This window comes from Euprymna scolopes, chromosome 2 (genome assembly GCF_053919585.1).
Source record: "Euprymna scolopes isolate OS-2025 chromosome 2, ASM5391958v1, whole genome shotgun sequence".
Lineage (NCBI taxonomy): Eukaryota > Metazoa > Mollusca > Cephalopoda > Sepiida > Sepiolidae > Euprymna > Euprymna scolopes.
The window spans coordinates 161,022,525-161,047,391 of record NC_136483.1 but is presented as its reverse complement, the minus strand read 5'-3'; the positions used below and the strand labels follow the sequence as shown (position 1 = coordinate 161,047,391).

Sequence of the window (24,867 nt, the reverse complement as noted above, 5' to 3'; positions counted from 1 at the left end):
TCCATTCTAGGTCCCTGCTTTCCTAACTGTACTGACATGCAGAAGTTCAAGTGTAACATGAACAGACATCTTGCTGCCCAAATCCCAGCATAGTGCCCCAGTAGTTGCTGCCCCTGATAGTAGCCCCCTACACCAAAGTGGCAATGTGCCTTGTTTGGGGGGAAAATGTAATAAAAAAAAAAAAAAAAAAAGGTGACCGATTTTTCTATACAAAAAGACTGATCTTCAGTATTTTTCAATACTGAACAAGCTGATCAAGTTTTTCAAGGTGATCAGAAGCATTTCTCTTTTTAGACAACAATTGAACAGCTTTGTCAGAATAGGAGTTAGTTCCAGTGCAGCTTCTTATGCACTCTGTTAACTGTATGTTCTGTGCCATTTCCCATTGAATATGCTTTTGAGTTATCAACATTTCTATTACATAACTTTAGGAATACTTCATAAAATATGGAGAAGTAAGGCTTTAAAAAGACTTTGGCTCATCCTTACATTGTCAGGCAAAAGCATGCAGTCTCACGACTGACTTATGTTCTTGCTTTCTATTATTATCAGATGTTAAAGAGAGCAGCGATTCTACCCAAGGAAATGGAGCAGGTGCTAAAGAAAAGGGTGAAAGTGCATCAAAGACGGCAAAGACCCAATCGAAGCTCAGCAAAACCGTTAAACAAGCACCTGTGGAAACAGCCGTTGATCATTCGGTTTTAGAAACGCTAGATGCATTCGAGTTAACAGACAATGAAGCTTGGGTAAGAATTTTAAACTTGATTTTGATAAAAGAAAATTTACTGATAATTTAAAATAATCCTATTAAAATAATGTGTGTCTCATAATGTAATAATAAATTGTTGTAATTTCTAATTTACAGAGTTTATACTGAATTCCTTCAATACTCTATTTCGAAAAGTGAGAATGTTGAGCTTTTTCATCTGGTTAGGATTGTCATATAAATATCAATATTTATACTTGCTTTAAGTTTATTATTCAATTTGTAAACTTGAAAAAATATAAAAACGAGGATAACTGTCTGCAAAAAGAATGTACAAATTATGGAGCCTCATCTCAACGGATACCAAAACAAAAAATGAAAAAAGATTTTTTGTATCAATATGTGACAATGAGTGAAACCCGGATCCACAACTTCATTTTAGAGTCAAATCAGTAGTCAGCTGAGTTGAGAGCAACAGGTGAAATCCATCCAAAGTTACCATAGATGCAAATGTCAGTGGGTTAGGTTTTGGCATTTGTATTTTGTGATTTGCATATTATTTGGTTTGATTAGTCTCAGATCTGGCTCTCAGCGACTACTAGTTGTTTGTAGATTTTGCTCTACTAAAGAAATGATATTGCAAACTGAGGCATATTTTGAGGCCAAAGCAAATCATTCTATAAAAAATGGCATCAAATTGTTAGAGAAGCTTTTGAATCAAGTAATGTTGTCTGTCTGTCTGTCTCTCTCTCTCTATATATATATATATTTATATGTGTGTGTGTATGTGTAGGCCTAATCAGTTGAGATGAACTAGTAATATCTCTCTCTCTCTCTCATATATATATATATATATATATATATATATATATATATATATATATATATATACAGGGTGACTAAAAAAAAAAAAAAACAGAGGACATTCAATTGTTTTTCTGAGCATTTTACAGTCAACGGAGAAAAAAAGGCCAAAGATCCTAGTGTTTTGATGTGATGTTTTGAATATAATAAATTAGTTAGTTTTATTTAATTCAGACAAAACGCTAAGAAACGGGGCCTAATTAGAGTTGGGGCCGGTTTTTTGGGGTCACCCTGTGTGTGTGTGTGTGTGCGTGTGTGTATATATATATGGAGAGAGAGAGAGAGAGAGAGAGAGAGAGAGAGAGAGAGAGAGAGAGAGAGAGAGAGAGAGAGAGACCCAGCTAATTCGTTTCATCTGATAAGGCCTGCGGTTGAAATTAATTATAATGAAATTGAATTAAGTTTGTATTGGATTGTTTTCTTTTTACCATTATGTATGTTTTACTCTGCATTGAGCTATCACACTTGAGATTTCATACATCAATCACCTAATGTTTTTGAAACATATTCTATATATATATATATATATATATATATATATATAATGTGTGAAAGATATATATAGAGAGAGATAAAGCACTTACGCCAAGACCCAAGACGCTGTATTCTACAATTCATAGCGACCACTCACAAATTTATTAACTGATCATTATGAATTTTGAAATACAGTTTCTTCGCGTAAGTAGTCTAAACGTGAGCTATATTTAATTTTATTTGCAATAGGTAAAAAAAAGGGCTGTGAAAATTCAAATACCTCTAATTTTTGTGAAATTTCAACAAAAATTAATAAATATTCCCCCAAATCTCAGTTTAAGTATTTTTATAAAGTGCTGTTAATAATATGGACAAAAACTTCCCATTTGAAAATTCAAATATTTCAGATTTGCATCAAATTAAGCAAGATTCCTTGAATTTCAATTTCTTAAGACCATTTACGCATTTGAAACAGTTTGTAAAATCAAAATGATGTAATGAATTGTGATCAAAATTAGAGAATGGAATATCCTTATACATTGCATTTAATCTTCATAAGTAGACATAAAAGTGATGAAAACTGTTCTGTTTGATAAATTAACTTAATTTACCTTAGGTGTGTTTATGTGTTTATATATTTGTATGTACAGAATTCACTCAAAAATTAATTAACCGATAATTATGAATTTTAGTACACAGCTGCTAGACATGAGAAGGCTAAATATGAATTACATTTATTATTTTATTTAGTTTCATATATTATTTAGTTTTCTTATGTCGTAATACAAAACATGACCCTTTTAACTCAACCACTAAATTAATTCTAGATGCCTCTCCCCCACCACCAGAGAAAAAAAAACGCTCTGAACGATCTGAGAAAGAAAAGGGGTAAGTGATATCTCTATTCAAGCATTTACAAATAGGGTTGAAGCAGTTTATTTTTATGTTGCTGAAAAAACGCTCATTTTTTAACCATATTTCAGGACATTAGCAAAATAAAAATAAATCAACAAAAAATCATAAAACAAAGCAAAATAATAAAAAATAAAATCAGCAAAAAATTCATAAAAGAAAGCAAAATAATAAAAATAAATCAGCAAAAATCAGAAAAAAATTAATTTTTGCAAATAATATAAACATAAATAAACCATAAAAAAAACGAATTGATATTTGCAAAATAAAAATAAATCAGTAAAAATTAATTTTTGCAAATAATAATAAAAACAAAGAAATAATAAAAAAAAACAAATTTATATTTGCAAAATAAAAATAAATCGGAAAAAAAATTAATTTTTGCAAATAATAATAAAATATAAAGAAATAATCAAACAAAAACAAATTCATATTTGCAAAATAAATAAAAAAAGAATTATGTTATTGCACTGTGAACTAATTTTTCCTGTCACTGCTAAGGACGACACTTGGACATGTGTGTGGAGATACAACTTTTCTGGTTTTCAGTTGGTTTATTTGGAGAGTGCATAGCAGGGGCAGACAAACGTACATCAGGGGTAGAAAACTGTTTTGTGTTTATAAGTTTCTTACATTTATTTTAATTCAATAAATGTCAAACAAAACATTTCTCAACAAAAATAAAACGTGTTGGAAAATTTCAGAATTTTGTTACAGGACAAAAAATATTAAATCTTCAATTTGTATTTAAAAAAACCTGTATTTTGTGTTATTATAATTTTCTTAAATCTATTTAAAAAAAAACCCCAAAAAACCATGCATTTATTGTAAAATTTTCGATTCGAAATTGTATTTGTCTGTCTCTGCTATGCACTCTCTATATGTCCCAACTGAAAACGAAAACAGATTGTACGTTAAAACTAGTGCAGAACTGCCCACCAAAAAATTAGTCGAGAAATTATGACAGCCTTTTGGAAGCTAATCAATTCAAGATGACGAGTTAATTCTTTCAATATATTTATTTTTATTGTTCTTCAGATTCTTTTGTATATTTTTCTTTCTAGTCTGGTCTTCCTTCAGAACAGATGCCAGAAAGATTTGTACAGTATCGCTGGTTGGTAAGTTTCATTATAACATGCTTTTGTTTTGTACCTTGATTTAAATATACAGCTATTTCTAATTAAATTTAAGCATATTTTTCATGTGCAGCGTTTTTTGTTTTTGTTTTTTTAAATTTTAATAAAACTAATTTTTCAGGATAATATTTGCAAATATGTATTTTCACAACTTTTCTTGAAAATTTGTTTGCAAAAGATTTATCAAAATACATTGAACTGTTTTGCCACTCTTCTTAATGGATCTTTTTTATTTTTGTTAAAATGAAGTTTGAAAAAGTTCAGCAATTCATATTTCTATCAAACTCATAAAGATACTGCATATAATGTGTGGGATTAAAGATGATCCTATTTGATATAACACTTTAATACACCTCAAACAATATGTATATATATATAATATATATATATATTTATTTATTAATAATAACAAATTTACATGGTCACAACACTGGATATGTTAATGTTTTGGACAAATGGTTGGTTAAAACCAGAAGTTCTCGTCAGGTAACTTCATAAATAGTTACTTTTCACAGAAGTGTCGCGACTATGTAAATTTGTTCATATATATATATATATATATATATATATATATATATACAGTGCCACGCAAAAGTATTGGATACATTACATTTTTCTTCATAACTTTAATTAGGATTCAAGATTTTACCTAAAATTTGGTCAGTATATTCCTATTACTATTCTAAATTATATTTGGAATAGTAATTACAAAATCAAAGTTTAGAAAGTTTATATTTAAGGAAAAATATGAATTAACAAACGCAAAAGTATTGGATACACTTTTAAAAAATTCTTTTTCTGAAATAAATTTAAATGACTTTTGCTTAGCATGTTGCAATAATGCAAACGAGTTATCACTGACTAATCAGAGAGCTTTATATTAAAATAATTTTATAAAGTTCTTCCAGTTTGGGCTCACTCCTTCAAAGTCAACTAGTTCATTTATAAAAATGCCTAAAACTAAAGTGTTGTCAATAGACATTCGTCAAAAAATCATTGATATGCACAGAGAAGGAAAAGTGTATCGAATAATATCAAGGGAATTTAATCTACCACAGTACAGTTGGAAACGTTATTAGAAAGTTTAAAACCCCTGATGAAGCTGTTGCAAATTTTCCAAGATGTGGTCGGCCAAGGAACTTAAACGAAAAAAATCAAGGTGGGTAAGCAGAAAGGTACAAAAAACCCTTTTCTTACTCGTGGTGAAAATTAAACCGACCTCTGAGAAGCTGGGATTAATGTGAGCAAGGATACAATCAGTAGAGTTCTAAATCATGCAAGTTTTGTATCAAGATTCCCAAGAAAAGTTCCATCATTGAAGCTTAAACATGTCAGATCACGTTTGAATTATGTTAAAACATATGGGGAACAATCCCAAGAATTTTGGAACAAGGTAATCTGGTCAGACGAAACGAAAATCGAAATCTTTGGAAGAAACACAGCAACACATGTATGGCATAAAAATAGCACCGCCTATAACAAAAAGAATACCATTCCTATGGTAAAGTTTGGCGGTGGTTCGGTTATAGTATGGGGATGTTTTTCATCCAAAGGAACTGGTAAACTAGAAATCATCAATGGTAGAATGAATGGACGTATGTACAGGGAGATTTTGGAGAAAACCTCCAGAAATCTGCTGATTTGTTGGGATATAATAGCAATTTCGTGTTTCAGTAGGACAATGATCCCAAGCATACTGCCAAACTAACCAAAGAATGGCTTAGAAATAACGGAATTGACGTTCTTATTTGGTCCAGTCAATCCCCAGTGAAAATTTGTGGAAAATATTGAAGATCAATGTTCACAAGAGGAATCCACAAAATATTCAACAACTAGAACAGTTCTGCAAAGAAGAATCACGCAAAATACCTGCATATCTTTGCAAAAAAGCATGTGTACAACTATAGAAAGCGATTGGAAGCTGTTGAACATAATAAAGGCTATGCAACCAAATATTAAATCAATGTATCCAATACTTTTGCGTTAGTTGATTTATATTTTTCCTTTAATATAAACTTTCTAAACTTTAATTTTGTAATTACTATTCCAAATATTAGTTAGAATAGTAATAGAAATATACTAACCAAATTTCAGGTAAAATTTTGAACCCTAATTAAGGTTATGAAGAAAAATGTAATGTATCCAATACTTTTGCGTGGCATTGTATATATATATATATATATATATATATATATATATATATATATATACTAGCAAAAGTACCCGCCATTGACTGGGTTCAAAAGCAGCCTACAGAAAATGGACTCTGATTTATGAAAGTATGATAGGTTATGAAAATGAAGGGTTGTAAAGAGATAACTTCGAATTTGGGGTTATCAAAACAAAAGCAAAATATGATGAAAGTAAAAAATAAAATAGATAAACCCCATAATTTATTATACCATACCTGTTCACACTGAAACACTTATCACAATATTCTGTGGATCTATATTAAAAAAAACTTGTTAAACTTTGTGACATATTTCCATTCTATGGAGGTCAGGCGCGAACGAACACCCCATAATTTTATTATACCATATCTCTTCAAACTGAAACATAATTATCAAAATATACTTACACAGATAGATATTAAAAGTCTTTATTAAAGTTTGTGCCTATTTCCATTCTATGGAGGCCAGGCACGAACGCAGACCTCACAATTTTATTATACCATCCCTATTTAAGTTAAAACATACTTATCAAAGTATTCTTATGTATATCTATATCAAAAACACTTGTTAACGTTTTTTTTAATTTAAATTTTTTTATTTCCATATTTGTGCATCAGGCGTGTATGCAGACCCCACAATTTTAATGAATCATCATTATGCCAGATCAAACACACCCATTCCTGTGTCTCGATACATCTTCTATCATTATATGTGATCAGTTTTCTATAATAGTCAACCATATAGAAGCCTATTCGTGACCAGACACACACACAGACGTTCAGCTTTATATATATATATATATATATATATATATATATATAGTTCCCACTTTGCACCATGTTGTAACTGCACTAGATATAGCTGAATAAAGTTTCTATAGTGTTATTTCCTTTATGGCGTTATTAAATACATAATGATTACTTATATCTTAGTTTTGCATTTGGTAAAACAAAGTGAAAAAAATAGAATCCAAAATGGACTATGAAAGAGAATGAACAAGCCTCAGTTTGACATAAGCAGAAAGAGATAAAAACTGAAAAAATAACAAACAGTTAACTAGACTGCTATGGCGTTTGATTCAGAGATAGACCATATAGGAAGCTGGCAGTATGAGTATCTGCATCTCCTATGCTAATTTTATGGTCAATTTAAATTTTACAAATTTTATAAATTTTATTCAAATCCAAAGTTGACTTTTGCACATAACATTTGCTTAATAGCAGCAGTAGCAGCAGCAGTAGTAGTAGTGGTAGTAGTGGGTTTAAAGTTCATCTGGTGAGTGTTGAACAGCTTGAAGAAATTGACTTCAAAACTAACCTATCTCTGGACAAGACTTTATTTATCCCTCTTTCTCTCAAGTCTGCTCTTATCATCCCCTTTGTCTTTTGTGGCCTTCCCCTGTAAACTGAACCTGCTACTGTGACGTAGTCTCTAGCTTTGATAGAAGCTATTTTAGGTCATGAAAGCATCTTAGAGTATAGCCAAGAACCACACCAACATTTAATGTAAATGGTGGTATAAATGTTTATGCAAAGAAAGAATATATATATATATATATATATATATATATATATATATATATATATATATATATATATATATATATATATATGGGTATGCAGGCAAAAATGGAAATAAACGAAGCATTAAGAGAATAGAAGGGTCACCAGGTAGCAAGTGCTACCTAAAACGTAATCAGAGTTTTGTAAATGCAGAAACTGAGAAAAACGAAATTTTTATAATAAGACCTTTTTATACAAGAGACAAGAATATAAAAGCTACTTTCAATAGTGCAAAAAAAAAGAAGTGTGGCATCAACACAGGCACTTGTCCAGGCCAAGGACAAGCTAACCTAGAGGCAGATCGAAGCCAACGGATGTGCATACCTCGAGGAGGAGAGAAAGAGGAGGAGGAAGAGAGACACTTGCAAGCTAACCCTTCAAATGGAAATGAAACAACTTGCCCGCACTGCAAAAGGCAGTTCAAGGTCAGGATCAGCCACCTCTGTACACATACTCAGAACAGAGCTGAAAGAGAAAAACAGATCAAGGTTTCATGTATGATATGAAAAGAAACCGGAATATTAAGGAGATAGCAATCATACCAGTTATCATCGGTGCCACAGGGCTTATGAAGAAGAACCTGAAGTCCTACCTAACTAATATTCCTGGTGAACCAAGTGCAAAAGAGATCCAGACAATTGCACTTAAGGGAACAGCGAGGATACTAAAAAGAGCTCTTGGTTGGTTTCAATAAAAAGCAGGGCAATGTTGGCAGCTGGTTTGGCTGCCCCATACCCAGCATTACAGTCTTCAAAGGAAGAAAATTAAAAAAAAAAAAAAAGAACATGCTCTGTTGCCAAGAGTGGAGAGAGAATGGAAACGCATGGTAGAGAAAGTTAAATAAATAATCACAGGGTTTGGACATGCTTTGGTCAGTGTGTTCATAGTCTGAAGATGCGTGTATAAGTAATAATGTGAGTGTTTGGCAGCGTGGCATTGTGCATGCCTGTTCGATTATCTTGTTTTTGTTAGTGTGTGTATAAGTGTGAGAAGTAATTTGCTTCTGTTCGCCTGATTCTTGTTGGTGTGTAAACATGTGATCGCTATTGGAAATGTATCAATATTATCGGGTTTTATAATACTTCAAGAGTTGTCTCTCGTTAACCCTTATTTTTCAATGATGTAAGCAGCTTAGAGTTGTCTCCCTTTGTCTGTTAACTGATGACGTGTATTTTAGAATTGGGTGACTGAGTTATCTCCCTTTAATTGACTGTTTTTTTTTTTTATAAAAACGCATGTATGCGACGTGTCCTTCCCTTTTTCATATAAACTTGTAAAAAAAATAGACGTGTCTTTCTGCATCTATGTGTGTGTATAAAAAGGCTGAAAGATGTTATGCTGTTAATTAATTTGTTTGTTTTGTCATTGTCGATATACCTTTCACTATAAAGAAAGAAAATTAACTTTTTCTTTTATTTACTTCATAATTAATTTAACAAAGATTATTAATTCACCCAACAAGCACAAGATGGAGAAAGCTTGTGTGTGAGTCATTAAGTCCACCTCTAACCACAGGCCGGAATACTGCAGCTGTCTTGAAAATTCTCTGTGTCCTTAGAATTTGGCTGTTTATTTTATAGGAGTTTCTAACTTTGCATTGTCAAGTTACTATTTTTACATGTATGTGTTACTTTTTGGATTTTGGGATAGTTTTCATTAGTTGGAAGTATTTTGAGTTCACACGTTTCTGTGAAAACTTCCTTGCTTTGGGGAGTAAAGAGGAAAGCGAATTCTAATGAATGAAAGGGAATAAGCAATTATAGCCATTTGCTTTTTAGCATTTGTACGAATCACTTGGCTATTCTGCTACACTACCTCAACTATTCTATTGCTAGATTTTTTTTAATGAGGATCAAAGCCTAGTAATGAAGAACAATGTGAGACTGTAAAACATAGAACATCTATTAGATTGCCAAGTTGATTTTAGTACTGTGTGTAAGCAAGAAAGAGTGCTCGGAACAGCGTTTTCCAAGATGTGATAGCAGTACTCTGTATCAAAACACATTTGACTTACTAGTTACCTTCAATAAGTTTCTAGACTTGTTTTGTACAGGCATTTAAAATTGTCATAGACTCTTGAAAATTCACTATGTTATTGCTATACATCTTATGAGATGACTGACCAATTTTTATGATTTCAGGTTCAAATGAACAGTTACAGCAGGAATTGGAATACACCCTACTAAAGCCTGATTGTCACAGCTGGTGAATTTCAAAAATGCAATCTGGATATGAGGACACTTTAGAAGAATGATATGCAATAAGATTTTATTTAAAAAAAAAAAAGAAAAGAAAAACTACTACATAAACGTATGGAATGCTTCAGACTGCTTTTGGACCATCTTGCATGAATCGAGCATCAATTTTTGAGTGGCATAAGAGATTCAAGGAAGGCAGGGAGTCTGTGAGGGACGATGAGAGGTGTGGGAAGAGTAAGAAAGTCAGAACACCAAAGTTGATTGGTCAAATAAAGAATTTAATGGATAAGGACCGTTGCGTGTCTATAGAAACAATAAGTGCACAGTTTGATGTCAGTGTGGGAACTGTACACAAAATTATTCACGAGGAACTGAAGATGTGGAAGATTTGAATGAAGTTTGTCCCAAGGGTGCTCAGAAGATCACAGACTATTTGATCAAGATGGGCATCAAGACAGTTCCTCACCCTCCCTAGTGTCCAGATCTTACTTCCTGTAACTTTTAGTTATTCCTCAAGCTCAAGGAAAATCTTAGAGGCTGTTGCTATGAGACACTTGAGGAGATGAAAGAGGTTGTGACAAGGGTCATTGATATGCTCACACAAGAGGACTTCCATGGGGCCTTCCAAAAGTTGTTTGAACAGTGCAACAAGTGCATTGCAGCCGGAGGAGATTACTTCAAAGGAGACTAGAGCTTCATGCGTGTAATATCAATGAAAGTGCTCATACTAAAAGAGTCTGGGAACTTATTTAAGGCACCTCATGTATAGGTAAAGGATTGCACCTGGAGTCAGCTGTGTGAGAGGTAGAATGGTGCAACCATTCTTCCTGCAAAAAACGGATGTAAGTTTTTCATTCTAGGCGGGCAATGAATTCTGCAGAGTGAGTGAGACATGCTTTGCTGGATATGCGATACAAAGGTGACAGAGCAGGTGAGCAACTATGTTCTTTGTGGAAAAACTCCAAATCCCACCTCTGGATGTAGCACTACGTGAAAAGCGTCTCCGCTGATTTTATTTATTTTTTTTTTTATGGAAATAGCTCCAGACATCGTTTGAAGCCACTTGATGTAAGAAGCTAAAAAATACTACTTCAAATTAAAAAAACTAAAATAGTGAACCATATATGCAGTAAGGATAGATTCTAACCTAGAAAAGCAGCAATTCTTCCTCTTTTGTCAGAATCATCGCTTATGAAATGTGAGAACTAAAGGACAATATGAGAGAAGCAAGAGTTACAAAGGTGCCAAAAGCAAACCCAAGGTCCACTTGGCCATGTCAAATGTAATGGTGGGTGGATAAACAAAGCTTGTAATACGGAATCTTCTTTTGGCCGCTCATGCAAAACCTATGCTCCAACTCTCAAGGAGGACTTGAAAGCTTAATAATTACATGAGGGGGATACTATGAATCGAATTAAATAGCAAACAGACATCTGAGCAGCCAACAAAAATAGACCCGTGCAAGCTATGGAAACCTGTCTACAATTGGATAGTCAGTTGGTGAGAAAGCCAGACCTGGATCTAAATTGACTGACAGTAGGGAAGTGCAGGGGGTGGGGTGCCAGGTGTATCCAAGCACCTGCCCCTTTTACTTCTGTTTTAAAAGTGCCCTTTTCAGAGGAATGTATTATAGGCCTGTGCTCCATCGAGACGGTGTTCATTATTATATTTTTGCATTATTATTATTATTTTTTTTTTCACTTAAGAACCTGCCCTGAAAAAGTTCTCTGCACGTCACTGACTGACAGCTAGATTATTTTTAGTTGGTTTTAAATAATTTCTAAATTTATAATTAGATAATTGGCTTTATATTGTTTATATTTGTTCTTTTTTGTTTTTTTATCAATTTCTGTCAGACAACGAAAAAGCTGAAAGAACTTGACGAACAGTTGAAGTTAATGACTCTCCGAACGCAGCGCAAAGTGGATTCTCTCAAGTCACAATTCCAAGAACATAAAGTCAAATGGGAGGAAGTAAGTAAATTCAATTAGGAATAATAAATCATTCATTTCATTACCATGCATCCATCGGAAATGATTTTAATAATGCTTAACACGAGGTGGTAATTCTTCATCCAAACGTAACCGGTTTCTGACAAATGGATAGACATGAAGCTGAAGGAAATTATTAAGAAAAGTAAAATTAATTATTTATTATTGTTATAAAGCTCTATCTGAAAAGATATTGAGTCCCTCATATGTACAAAGATCCATTGTATTGATTTAGTTTGATTTCGGAAGTGACTTCTGAATGATTGATTTTAAGTAGGTACCTTTATGCTATTATATATCTAATATATATATACTAGCATTTCAGCCCGGCGTTGCCCGGGTGTTTGGAGGTGTATGCTGAGCAAAAAAAAAAGAAAAGAGTAAATTTTTTTTTAATTTGACCCCTATTATGACCCCTTAAAATTTATAGTTTCGGGCTCAAATCACTTTATTAAGTTAGATCCAGTTTCAAGGAACCTATATCTAAAATTTCAAGTGTCTAGACCCAAAATTGTCGGAGGAGTTTGGTAGAGTTCTTAAAGGTCAAATCGTTGAAATTTGACCCCTTAACAGCCAAATTTCTGGCTGACACCCGTCACATCGATTTTCCCAAATCTCAGTACCCGGTATTTCAAATTTCGAGTCTATAGACTAAAAATTGACAGAGTTATTGCGTAGGGAAATGTACACAGACACACAGACAGACAGACAGACAGACAGACAGACACGTTCACTTTTATATATATATATATATATATATATATATCTGTAGAAATATATTTTCTTATAACATATATCAATCCTTATTTAAGAAGCTCAATGTAATTACAGAGCAATATAGAGAATAAATGACAAAAAGTTATATTCCAAAATTCATGATATTGACCATCTTATAATCTATTTTTTTAATTCAGTTGACATATACAACTTTTGACAGTATCTGTTTCATAGCGCAAAACCAATCAATTATTATATCAATCAGTGAATCTATTATGCCCTTAACTCATCAGAAGAAATAGCAACAATCAATCCGTCAAAAGGAATTGAAGTGTGATTTGACATGATTAAAATCCGAAAATTAGAAAGGAGGCTGCAAATACCTTTTTTTTCTATTACGCCATATTGAATTTTTATCAAACAAAGTCATTAAACCCAACTATTCGTACCAACAATTTTAATTAATTTATGAATCTTCTATCAAGATGTTCTATTTAATAATTAATAAATTTATTAATTCTAATTTGTGTATACATACTTATGAAAATAATATCAACAAATTATAAACTATTATACATGTTTGTATATACGAAACTAAACTAAGCTAAAAAAACAAAAAAAAAAACAGCCCAAAATGACTTTGATAAAAATTCAATATGGCGTAATTGAAAAATAAAAAGGTATATGCAGCTTCCCTTCAAATTTTCGAATTTTAATCATGCCAAATCATGCTTCAATTCCTTTTGACGGATTGATTGTTGCTATTTCTTTTGAAGAGTGTAGGGCATAATAGATTCACTGATTGATATAATAATTAAGTGATTGATTTTGCGCTACGAAACAGATGCTGTCAAGAATTGTATATGTCAACTGAATTAAAGGAATAAATTATAAGATGGTCAACATCATGAATTTTGGAATATAACTTTTTGTCATTTATTCTCTCTCTCTCTCTCTCTCTCTCTCTCTCTATATATATATATATATATATATATATATATATATACTAGCAAAAGTACTCGTCGTTGACTGGGTTCAAAAACAACCTACAGAAAATAGACTCTGATTTATGAAAGTATGATAGGTTATGAAAAGGAAGGCTTGTAAAGAGATAGCTTCGAATTTGGGGGTATCAAAACCAAAGCAAAATATGATGAAAGTAAAAATAAAATAGATAAACCCCATAATTTATTATACCATACCTGTTCACACTGAAACACTTATCACAATATTCTGTGGATCTATATTAAAAAACTTTGTTAAACTTTGTGGCATATTTTCATTCTATGGAGGTCAGGCGCGAAGGAACACCCCATAATTTTATTATACCATATTTCTTCAAACTGAAACATAATTATCAAAGTATACTTACACAGATAGATATTAAAACTCTTTATTAAAGTTTGTGCTTATTTCCATTCTATGGAGGACAGGTGTGAACGCAAACCCCACAATTTTATTATACCATCTCTGTTTAAGTTAAAACATACTTATCAAAGTATTCTTATGTACATCTATATCAAAAACACTTGTAAACGTTTTTTTTTTTTAATCTTTAATTTTTTTATTTACATACTTTGTGGACCAGGCGCGTATGCAGACATCACAAATTTTAACAAATCATCATTATGCCAGATCAAACATACCCATTCCTGTGTCTCGATACATCTTCTATCATTATATGTGATCAGTTTTCTATAATAATCAACCATATAGGAGCCTATTCTTGAACAGACACACACACACAGATGTTCAGCTTTATATCATATATATATATATATATATATATTATGCGAAGTTCTCTGTTTGTTTGTGGGCGAATGTCTATATGAATGAACAATTGATAAGATCGTTTATGAGCACCAATCCCATGGGTCTGAGGTTAGATGGTTGTTACTTCAATCTCTGGCTAGAGATGAGTGCTAGTCTAGCCGCACTCATAAGTTGTGATACAGCAAAACAGGATTATATGTGGACAACTAATATATATATATATATATATATATATATATATATATATATATATATATATATACCTGCAAACCGTCTGGCATGGTCTGATCGTAAAATATACTTTAATAATGCATAAAAACTTCCTCTATCCTAAGAATAACAAGCATGTTCAAAATTTTTCTCATTGTCTTATGTAAACCCGAGCAACGTCGGGTGACCTTGTTAGCCACCCTAAAAAATTCAAATATCTTCGATTTTCATGCAATTTTAACCATAGAGACCAATAACAAACGATTCCAAAAAAAGAAAAAAAAATTCACACCATTTGACTCGTTATATAAAAACATTCACTAAGAGACACAAAGTTCATACTTACATGTTAACTGATTGAATAGGTTAATAATTTGATTATATTTTTCAAATCTTGAATTTTAATTTATGTTTCTTTTATAGGAGCGTGATTTGCTCAAACAGCAGGTTGTGCAGCTCAAAGGACTCCAAGTTGCTGCTGAAAAAGAGGCTGATGCGGTGATGACGCAACTTGAAGATTTTATTAATGAGCAAGAAAAGATGGTAAGCAATGAAAACTGCTCAGACGAAGGAGAAGGGTCAGTGACCGGTCAAATGGAATCGGATGCAGATGGCCGGGTGGGTAGGGAAGGGAATGGACAGGATGCAGATGATGAGACTCATACTGTTGGAGTTGTTGACAAATAGAGATGCTTGATCACGCATCAAATAAGGAGATGATTGGTGACAAATAAAAAACATCATATGTCAAATTGGCAATAACCATTGAAAGCATATATAACATTAATAGATAACGTGTAGTTAATGGTACCAACAAAAATAAGAATGGTCATCAATTTATAAAGATCCCTACCATGGAAAAACGTGAGAATAAATTCTATATTGGCAATAAAAATAGTTCCATGTTTTTTGGGTTTTTTTTAATTAAATATTACTAAATGAGGAATCATTTCCATTTAAAATCCATTTAGTATTATGTACGTAAAACTGAGAAAATCATGCTTGAAAGGTGTCACTGTTATGTGAAAGAAGTCCGAATGGCCACCGAATTTGACCTGATGTCGTGCTTATCTACAAACGAGACTTGAATTTTAACGCAAAATGATTTCTCATTTAATAATATTTATTAATAGTAAGGTGCTAGTGCACTTATTGATCCGCGTTATTTTTTAAATAGTATTTTCAAGTTTAGTTATAGTTTTATGATATCTGTTTTTATTAAATTGTAAGGTTAAAGTACAGAATAGGTACAAAACACACTCCTCTATCCATGTTAAGAATGACTTTCTAAATAATAACATTATTATTTCAGCACGGATCAATAAGTGCACTAGTACCAATAATAATATGAATTAATAATATTCGACAAAAACAACAATATAAAACCGGTTTTAAAGAATTTTTCTTGTGTTCTTCCATGGCCGCAATCTTTATACATTGCCAAAGAGTCCACTTTTTAACAGATACTTAAGCGAAAATATTATATATAATCAGAATAAAAAAATAAAAAACTGTAACAACTGGCAATAAAGAAAAAAATTTATATGGATGCTACGTGAAATAAAGGTTATAATTATATGACATTAAGCAAAAAAAAAAAAAAAATTCAACAACTTTATTGATATTAATTTAGAAAAAAAAAAAAAAACAAAGGGGAAAAATCAAGAATAACATGTGACATTATTTTAAGAGCATATTCTTATAATAATATGTGGGGTTTATTCCGACTTGCTCTTATAATGAAAATTTTAAGTAAAGAAAATGCAGAAAGTTTTTACCATGTACGCACCCATCATGGAACGAAAATGCCATATTCCAAAAATCACATAATTTGATCAAGTATTTTTTTAAATTTATTTAAGAAAACCAAATTTTATGACTTGGTCCATGCATGAGAAACTAGTCGCCATATTTGATTGAATTCAAAATTCATCACTTGTTACCTCCCCCTTAACAATCTCTCCAGAATCAATAGCTGCTAAAAATACTTGATCACTAAAAAATCATCAAATTTGTTTTTTTTTTAAATAAAAAAAAAACTACTTGATCAATTTTTGTGATTTTTGGAATATACCATCTTCATTCCGTGACAAGTAGGTACATGATAAAAGTTTTTCTTTATTTTTGTTTTCCTAAATAAGTACAATTCTAAATAAACATGTTATATGTTCCTAAAATGCTGTTTTAGAAAAAATATCTAGCTTTTATTTAAACAAACAACCTGAAAAATTACTTCATTAAATCAAGTAATATTTAAACGTAGACATTAAAAAATTAAGATGGCGATTAACTGAATTAAAAAAATATACCCAACACTTAATAAAATCAAAATAATTGCTGATAATGCTTTATATATATATATATATATATATATATATATATATATATATATATATATATATATATATATATATATAATAAAATAATATATATATATATATATATATATATAAAATATTATGATATATATAATAAAATAATATATATATATATATAAAATATTATAATATATATAATAAAATAATATATATATATATATATATATAAAATATTATGATATATATAATAAAATAATATATATATATATATAAAATATTATAATATATATAATAAAATAATATATATATATATATATATAAAATATTATAATATATATAATAAAATAATATATATATATATATATAAAATATTATAATATATATAATAAAATAATATATATATATATATAAAATATTATAATATATATAATAAAATAATATATATATATATATATATATATATATTATAATATATATAATAAAATAATATATATATATAAAATATTATGATATATATAATAAAATAATATATATATATATATAAAATATTATAATATATATAATAAAATAATATATATATATATATATATATATATATATAAAATATTATAATATATATAATAAAATAATATATATATATATATAAAATATTATAATATATATAATAAAATAATATATATATATATATATATATATATATATATATATATATAAAATATTTTAATTTATATAGACAAATATTACATAGTCACTACACTGAACATGCTAATGTTCCAGACAATTGGTCGATAAGGACCAAAAAGTCCTTATCAGGCGACATAATAAAGTTTATGTATCTCTGAAAGCGTCTGGTTCTCAAATGGGAGAATTGGGGAAATATATTTATTTTAATAAAAATAAAACGTTAAATTTAAAGGGGAGGTGTGGGGGTGGGGTTAAGTGACATTTTTAGACCCCAGACATAGAAAACGAAAGGGAGGAAAAGTACGTCAAGACTTAACACAATAAAAAATTATGTATGGGCCCAAGATACGAGAGCATTCTATTTTGGGCACATTTTGGCAAAACATCCATGTAAAAAAACAACACTTTTTTGAAGGCCAAAATTGAAAATCTGACTCATAGAAATTGTTCCTTATATGGATAGGCAATTTTTGTATGCGCCAGAGTTTTAATTTAGGATTTTCAGAATTTGCAATAATTTTATAGAAAATCCAGAAAAAATCACAAATGTAAAAAATTCTTGGCAAATTAAATTAGTTTTTGTCTTGTGTCATAATTATTCATCACATGTGGATCTGTGAGTGTTGCTAGAGGCAAAAAGTTTATATCACACAAGTTATATTGAAAAAATGAGAAAAAATTGCAAAAATCTGGAACATTTTGTTACTTGCCACATATTGCAGTATTGAGCATGAAATACCAGTAACTAAGTTTTGACTTGGATTCATTGTTTTTTTTTATAAGGTACTGATGGCAATCAGCCCAAATTGTGCTTGAAAAACATCACAAAAACTGTAATATTTGCATATTTCACAGTGATGCAAACATAATCTGTTGAACCATCAAAATTTCTCTTTTGGGTTCTGAAGGTAGGGAGTTAGGGTGGACACATTTTTTCAGACACCCATTTGAGATCTGTAAAGCAATGTTTTTGAGCGATTTAAACCAATAAGAATTGTTTTAAATTTGTTTGGCATCTTTTAAAAGCTATTTTAAAAATTAGACAAAATATTTTCTGGCTGAGGTGGGGGACCCCCTCTGCCGCCCACCACAGTGGGAAACCCTGAAATAAGAGCAGATTTGCTGGTCTGCAAGCTCTCACTTGACATTCTGACCTACGTGTTTTTGTTCTACTAGATCATACTAGTCTGTTGCAAATATTGTAATTTTCTTACTTAAACTGAGAAAATTTTGGAAAAATACCAAATCTTGGGGGTTTAAATACGACAGAATAGTGGTGATGCAAAGAAATATATTTTTGATTTTATAAGAATTTCATCTTATTTTTTTTCCAAAATCCAAGATCCAACATCCAACGTCCAGGGTCCAAAATAGAGTGTTGCAGCATATAGATTTCTTATTTCTGAACCAAAACCAATCCTCTGAAAAAATGGGTTTCTTTATTCAAATATAGCTGAAAATGCAGATTTCTATTAGTTGTACCTAAATTTTATGAGGTGTTCCTAAGAAAAAAATCTGAGGGAAATCATGTCATTTGTCATTGGAGAAAACAGGGGAGGGTAGAGCGGTAGCCCTTGATATATCTAAGGCTTTTGACAGAGTATGGCACGATGGTCTTCTAAGGAAAATTAGATCATATGGAATCACTGGAAGAATTCATAATGTAATTAAATCCTTCTTAAGTAAGAGAAAAATTCAAGTTGTCTTCGACGGTCGTACATCTAAACAATATGACATAAATGCGGGAGTACCTCAGGGGTCTATCCTTGGACTTCTATTATTCCTGATATTCATAAATGACCTCCCTGATAAAATTGTTTCGGAGATGGGTATATTTGCCGATGCCACCACTCTCTATAACAGATATGAGGGGAAAACAAATGAACACATATCCAAGGATATGGCAGAAACACTAGAGGATGACCTCCAATCTGTAGCGGAATGGGGACAAAAATGGATGGTCACATTCAATGCTGCTAAGACTAAGCTTGTTTCCTTCAATAACTACAAGAAACCTTCTCTACCACCAATAGCAATGGCCAAGAATACATTGCCTGAAAGTACTTCTTTTAAACTCCTCGGCCTAACGTTTACAGGGAATATGAACTGGAATAGATACATTAAGAGCATTGCCAAGGCTGCTGCATGGAAGGTTGGCTCCCTCTACCGTGCTAGAAAACTACTTATGCCTGAAAGTATCCTGTACCTCTATAAGGCCACCATTCGCCCATGTATGGAGTACTGTTGTCACATTTGGGCTGGTGCATCTGCTGCTTGTCTCTCGCTCCTGGACAGGGTTCAAAAGAGAGTCGCCAACCTGATAGGTCCTGAACTGTCATCTAGGCTTCAGCCTCTGTCCCATCGATGAGATGTTGCATCCCTCTGCCTGTTCTGCAAATACTTTAATGGTGAATGCTCTGACGAACTGCAAGCACTTGTACCTCCTCGACGTGACTACCCCCGACAAACCCGACAAGCTACTTAGTCTCATCCCTTTACAGTAGAGATCCCTAGGTGTAAGAAAGCCTTTTGCTCCAATAGTTTCTTCCCCAGAACTGCAGGTCTTTGGAACTCCCTTCCGGGATTCTGCTTTCCCAACTGTACTGATATGCAGAAGTTCAAGTGTAATGTGAACAAACATCTTTCTACTCATCTCCCTTCATAATGCCCCTGCAAATTAAGTCCCTGATAGTAGCCCCCTGCTTCAAAGTGGCACTGTGCCTTGTTTGGGGTGAAAATTGAATTTAAAAAAAAAAAAAATATCAGAGCTGGATGATATGGGCTGGAATATCTCAACAACTTTTTTCAAGCATCTCAACAAATTTCTGCATAAGAAATGCTTAAAAATTTTTTAGCGATATCAAAAACGCCTTCAGCGACTTCATTGCCACCAAGACGCAAGATTTTTTGTTTAAATTACTGGCATAAATACTCTTGTTTTGTGTTGGTAAAAGTGTGTTGACTCTGATGGTGCTTATTGCGATCAATAAATTTTTGTCTGAGCCGAGATATGTTCATCTGGATTTGAAAGTTAAAACCGCAATAACTTTCTTGTCAACCTGATAGTTGTCTATCAATTAATCTAAGTTCATAAAGAGATTAATTATTTCTTACTAATAGCTGTCTATCCATTATTCTAAGTTTACATAAGGAAAAAGGAAGTGCAGGATATGCTATTGCAACAATATTTGAAAAAAAAAAGCATTTTATCAAAGTGCATTCTATATTATTTAAATTTATAGATTTCATTTTAAAATGTACCAATCAATACGGAAACATACTGACAATTCATATAAGTTTGTAGAGAACATGTATAAAATGGATAAAAAATGAAATAAAACAAATAAAATGAATAAAAAAATGAAATAAAACAAATAAAATGGATAAAAAATGAAATAAAACAAATAAAATTAATAAAAAAATGAAATAAAACAAATAAAATGGATAAAAAATGAAATAAAACAAATAAAATTAATAAAAAAATGAAATAAAACAAATAAAATGGATAAAAAATGAAATAAAACAAATAAAATGGATAAAAAATGAAATAAAACAAATAAAATGGATAAAAAATGAAATAAAGCAAATAAAATGGATAAAAAATGAAATAAAACAAATAAAATGAATAAAAAATGAAATAAAACAAATAAAATGAATAAAAAATGAAATAAAACAAATAAAATTTACTGATAGCTTATCACTTTAAATTTATAAAACCAAATAGCTCCTGCATGGTGGTTATTCCCTTTATATATATATATATATATATATATATATATATATATATATATATATATATATATATATATATACTAACTGAACATTCCCGGTGCTGCCTGGGATGCAGTGAAGTCATTTTTTATTTAACTTTTTATTTGCGCATTTTAAAAACTTAATTGCAGAAAAAGAAATAAAATTTGGTATTTGTACAGATAAAGTCACAGATGGAACTTGCAAAAAATAATTATTTTTTAAAAAGCAAACATTTTCACCTGGTCAAAATGATAAGTCCACTTTAATAAAATCGGCTAGTTTTGAAAAAATGAATACGAAAAGCTTCCTATGTTACTAAAAGCAACTTGTTAGGGGATAAAAAACATCTTACTAAATTGTAAATGGCAAAAGGGAAACCATTATCAGAGTTTGAGAGAGGAAGGATCTTTGAGCTTAATAGGGGTGAACTCTCTCATAGATCCATTGCAAACGAAGTGAATCGTAGCAAAACGGTCATCACAAATTTTTTAAGAAATCCAGATCAATATGGGCACAAAAAGAGTCCAGGTCGACCCAAAAAAATCACTGGATCGCTGTATTAAAAGAAGTTTAAAAAAAACTTCATTATGAGCTCAAGTCGATTGAAAAGCCAAACAGCAGCAGAATGTAGTCTTAAAACCATCAGAAGGCATCTGAAAATGAAGGATTTCAATCATTTAAAGCGATTGCAGAAACCACGCCTTTTTGAACAGCACGAAACTAACCAACTTAAATATGCCGCCAAATATCAGACTTGGGATGAAGAGAAGTTGGAAAATGTAATTTTCTCCGATGAGAAAAAGTTTAATCTAGATGGTCCAGATGGATTTCAACACTATTGGCATGATAAAAATTTGCTGAAAGAGACTTTTTCAACTCAGCATAGTGGAGGAGGGTCTTTAATGATCTGGGATGCTTTCTCGTCAGCTGGGACCTTAAAGTTGCAAGTAGTGAAAGCCGGCAAACATCATTGAAGTACATTTCAATGCTTGAAAATGCTTCTATCAGGACTGAAGGTCCACGTCTGTGTGGAAGAAATTGGATTTTCCAGCAAGACAACGCTGCGATACACACTTCACGACAAGCACGAGAATACTTTTCTTCAAATAATATAGAATTGTTAGATCATCCAGCATGTTCTCCGGACCTCAATCCCATTGAAAATCTTTGGGGATGGATGGCAAAAGAAGTGTTTCTCTCTGTTTCATTTTTCTTATCATTTTGTTTAAGCCAGGGATGGGGCATCCTACCAGATGCCAAACATACACCTGCTATTTTAGACACTCCAACCGAGAGATCTTTTTAAGATTCTAACCGTCCCTTTAAGTGCAATTGTTTGAATCTCCTTTGCACTTGGTTTACCTGGTATATTTGTAAGATAGTTTGTAAAATTCTTTTTCATAAGTCCAGTTGCTCCTATAATTACTGGAATGATAGAGATCTTCTTAAGGTTCCAGTTTCTTTTCATGTCATACATAAGACCCTGGTATTTAGTAACCTTTTCCCTCTCAGCTCTGTTTAACCCAGCATCATTCGGGACACTAACTTCCACCAAGGTTGCTTCCTTCTCCTTCTTGTCCCATATTACAATGTCGGGTTTTATAGCTCCGTTTTCTAGGTACGTGGCTGTAGGGATTGCATAGTCATAGTGGATGGTATATGACTTGTTTCAGACTGTTCTTTCGGGTATATGTTCCCATGACTTCTTGCTGCATTCGATATTTAACTTATTGCAGATCGTCCAGTGGAGATATTTGCATACTTCATTGTGTCGCATTGTATAGTAGCCGTCCCCTAGCAGAACCTTACAGCTAGAAATCAGGTGGCTCACACTCTCTACTTCTGTGTGGCAGAACCTGCATTTGTTGTCTTTGCTGAGACCACTCATCTTTTTAAACACATTGGTCATCAAGCCTTGATCTTGGGCAGCTATTATAAACTTCTCCTGGTCATAGTGGAGCGATCCATCCTTTAGCCAGCTTATAGACCCTTCCTTATCAATATAGTCTTGGTTATATTCGTCCAGAAAATACTTGGCCCGTTGTTGGTTGGCCCATTCTTCAACTTTCTTGTCATGGAAAGCTTTAGTGTATTTCTGGCAACTTGGAACCCAGTATGATTCGATAAAGGAACTTTCTGATTCAGTTTTCAGTACATGGGATAAAATTCCTTCGCAACTGATAAAAAACTTAGTCGCAAGCATGCTGAAGAGAATTTTTGAAGTAATTCGTAATAATGAAGACTATACTAAATACTGACACCCTTTTTTAGTAATTTATAATTGCCTTTTGTTAGATAGATTATCAGTGGTCTTATCATTTTTACTAGGTGAAAATGTTTATTTTTTAAAAAATAATTATTAGATTAGGGTTAAGGTTTCGAATGAAGCAGATTTCATTTTTTCCATCATATTTTCCCTTTTGATAATGGTTTTAACCATTTGTTTGATTAAAAATTCGATAATATGCATAAATGCTTACTTTCTTTAGTGGTGTTATGATTTTGACCAGGACTATATATATATATATATATATATATATATATATATATACAGTCATCCACAGAGAATCTGTTTCATTGTATCACAGCTCTTTAGTATAGCTTGTAAGGAAAATGCTTCAAGCTGAAATCAGAGTGACCAATTTTTCAACAGAGATTCTATATGCCATGAGAAAAATGAAATCTTAATGTTTGTATGAGCAATAATTACTGCTGACGGTGTTTTATTTATTTACGAAGAGCTTTGCATTATCGCTAATGGTAGCCGGCGATTTCACTTTCTGGTATTCAACCCACAAGGTGTGTGTGTGTGGGAAGAAACAATAACAGACTCTAAACATTAGTTTAAAAAGATCTGCTTCAGCTTAATAATTAAAAAGTTACTTATTCAAAAGTGCAAAAGAAAAAAAAAATATGGACAAAAGTATCGTCTCAGGAACAACAGTTGTTTTATGGGAGAAAGGTAGAAAAATAAGCATTTTATTAATGACACTAAAAGAAAAACGTACTAAATGTAGAAATATTGAATCTGCTGTAATTCGACTCGTAATACAACTTATAAGTATCATCTGTTATGTTTATGTTCAAGCAGTTTCTTCCTGCTTGGTTACGGATACTAACACTGGACATTTCAGTGAATTCTTGTCAAGAAAACCTCCTGTATTGAAAAACAAAAATAAAGGAAAATCTGTATGATGTATGTACCCGTGACGAAACGAAAAAAAGAAATCATATTCCAAAAATGACGTAAATTGATCAAGCAGTTTTATTTTTAAATAAAAATAAAATTTTATGACTAACAGAACTGAGAGGTTATCTTGTTCACCCTTTTAAAAAGAATCTAAGAAAACAAAAAGCAAAAACAATAACGGGAGATAATTCAAGAATAATTCATACTT

At 31.5% G+C, this 24,867-nt stretch overlaps 1 protein-coding gene across 1 annotated transcript in view; it reads left to right on the top strand.

The window, feature by feature from the left end:
- The window catches only part of LOC145297864 (uncharacterized), a 307,728-nt gene that overhangs the window by 174,319 nt on the left and 108,542 nt on the right, over window positions 1-24,867 (top strand). The window contains exons 14-17 of the mRNA XM_080144191.1: window positions 553-746; window positions 4,021-4,074; window positions 11,880-11,996; window positions 15,138-15,257. Of these exons, the coding sequence (XP_080000317.1) occupies window positions 553-746; window positions 4,021-4,074; window positions 11,880-11,996; window positions 15,138-15,257 (485 nt within the window). The remainder of the gene's footprint in view (window positions 1-552; window positions 747-4,020; window positions 4,075-11,879; window positions 11,997-15,137; window positions 15,258-24,867) is intronic.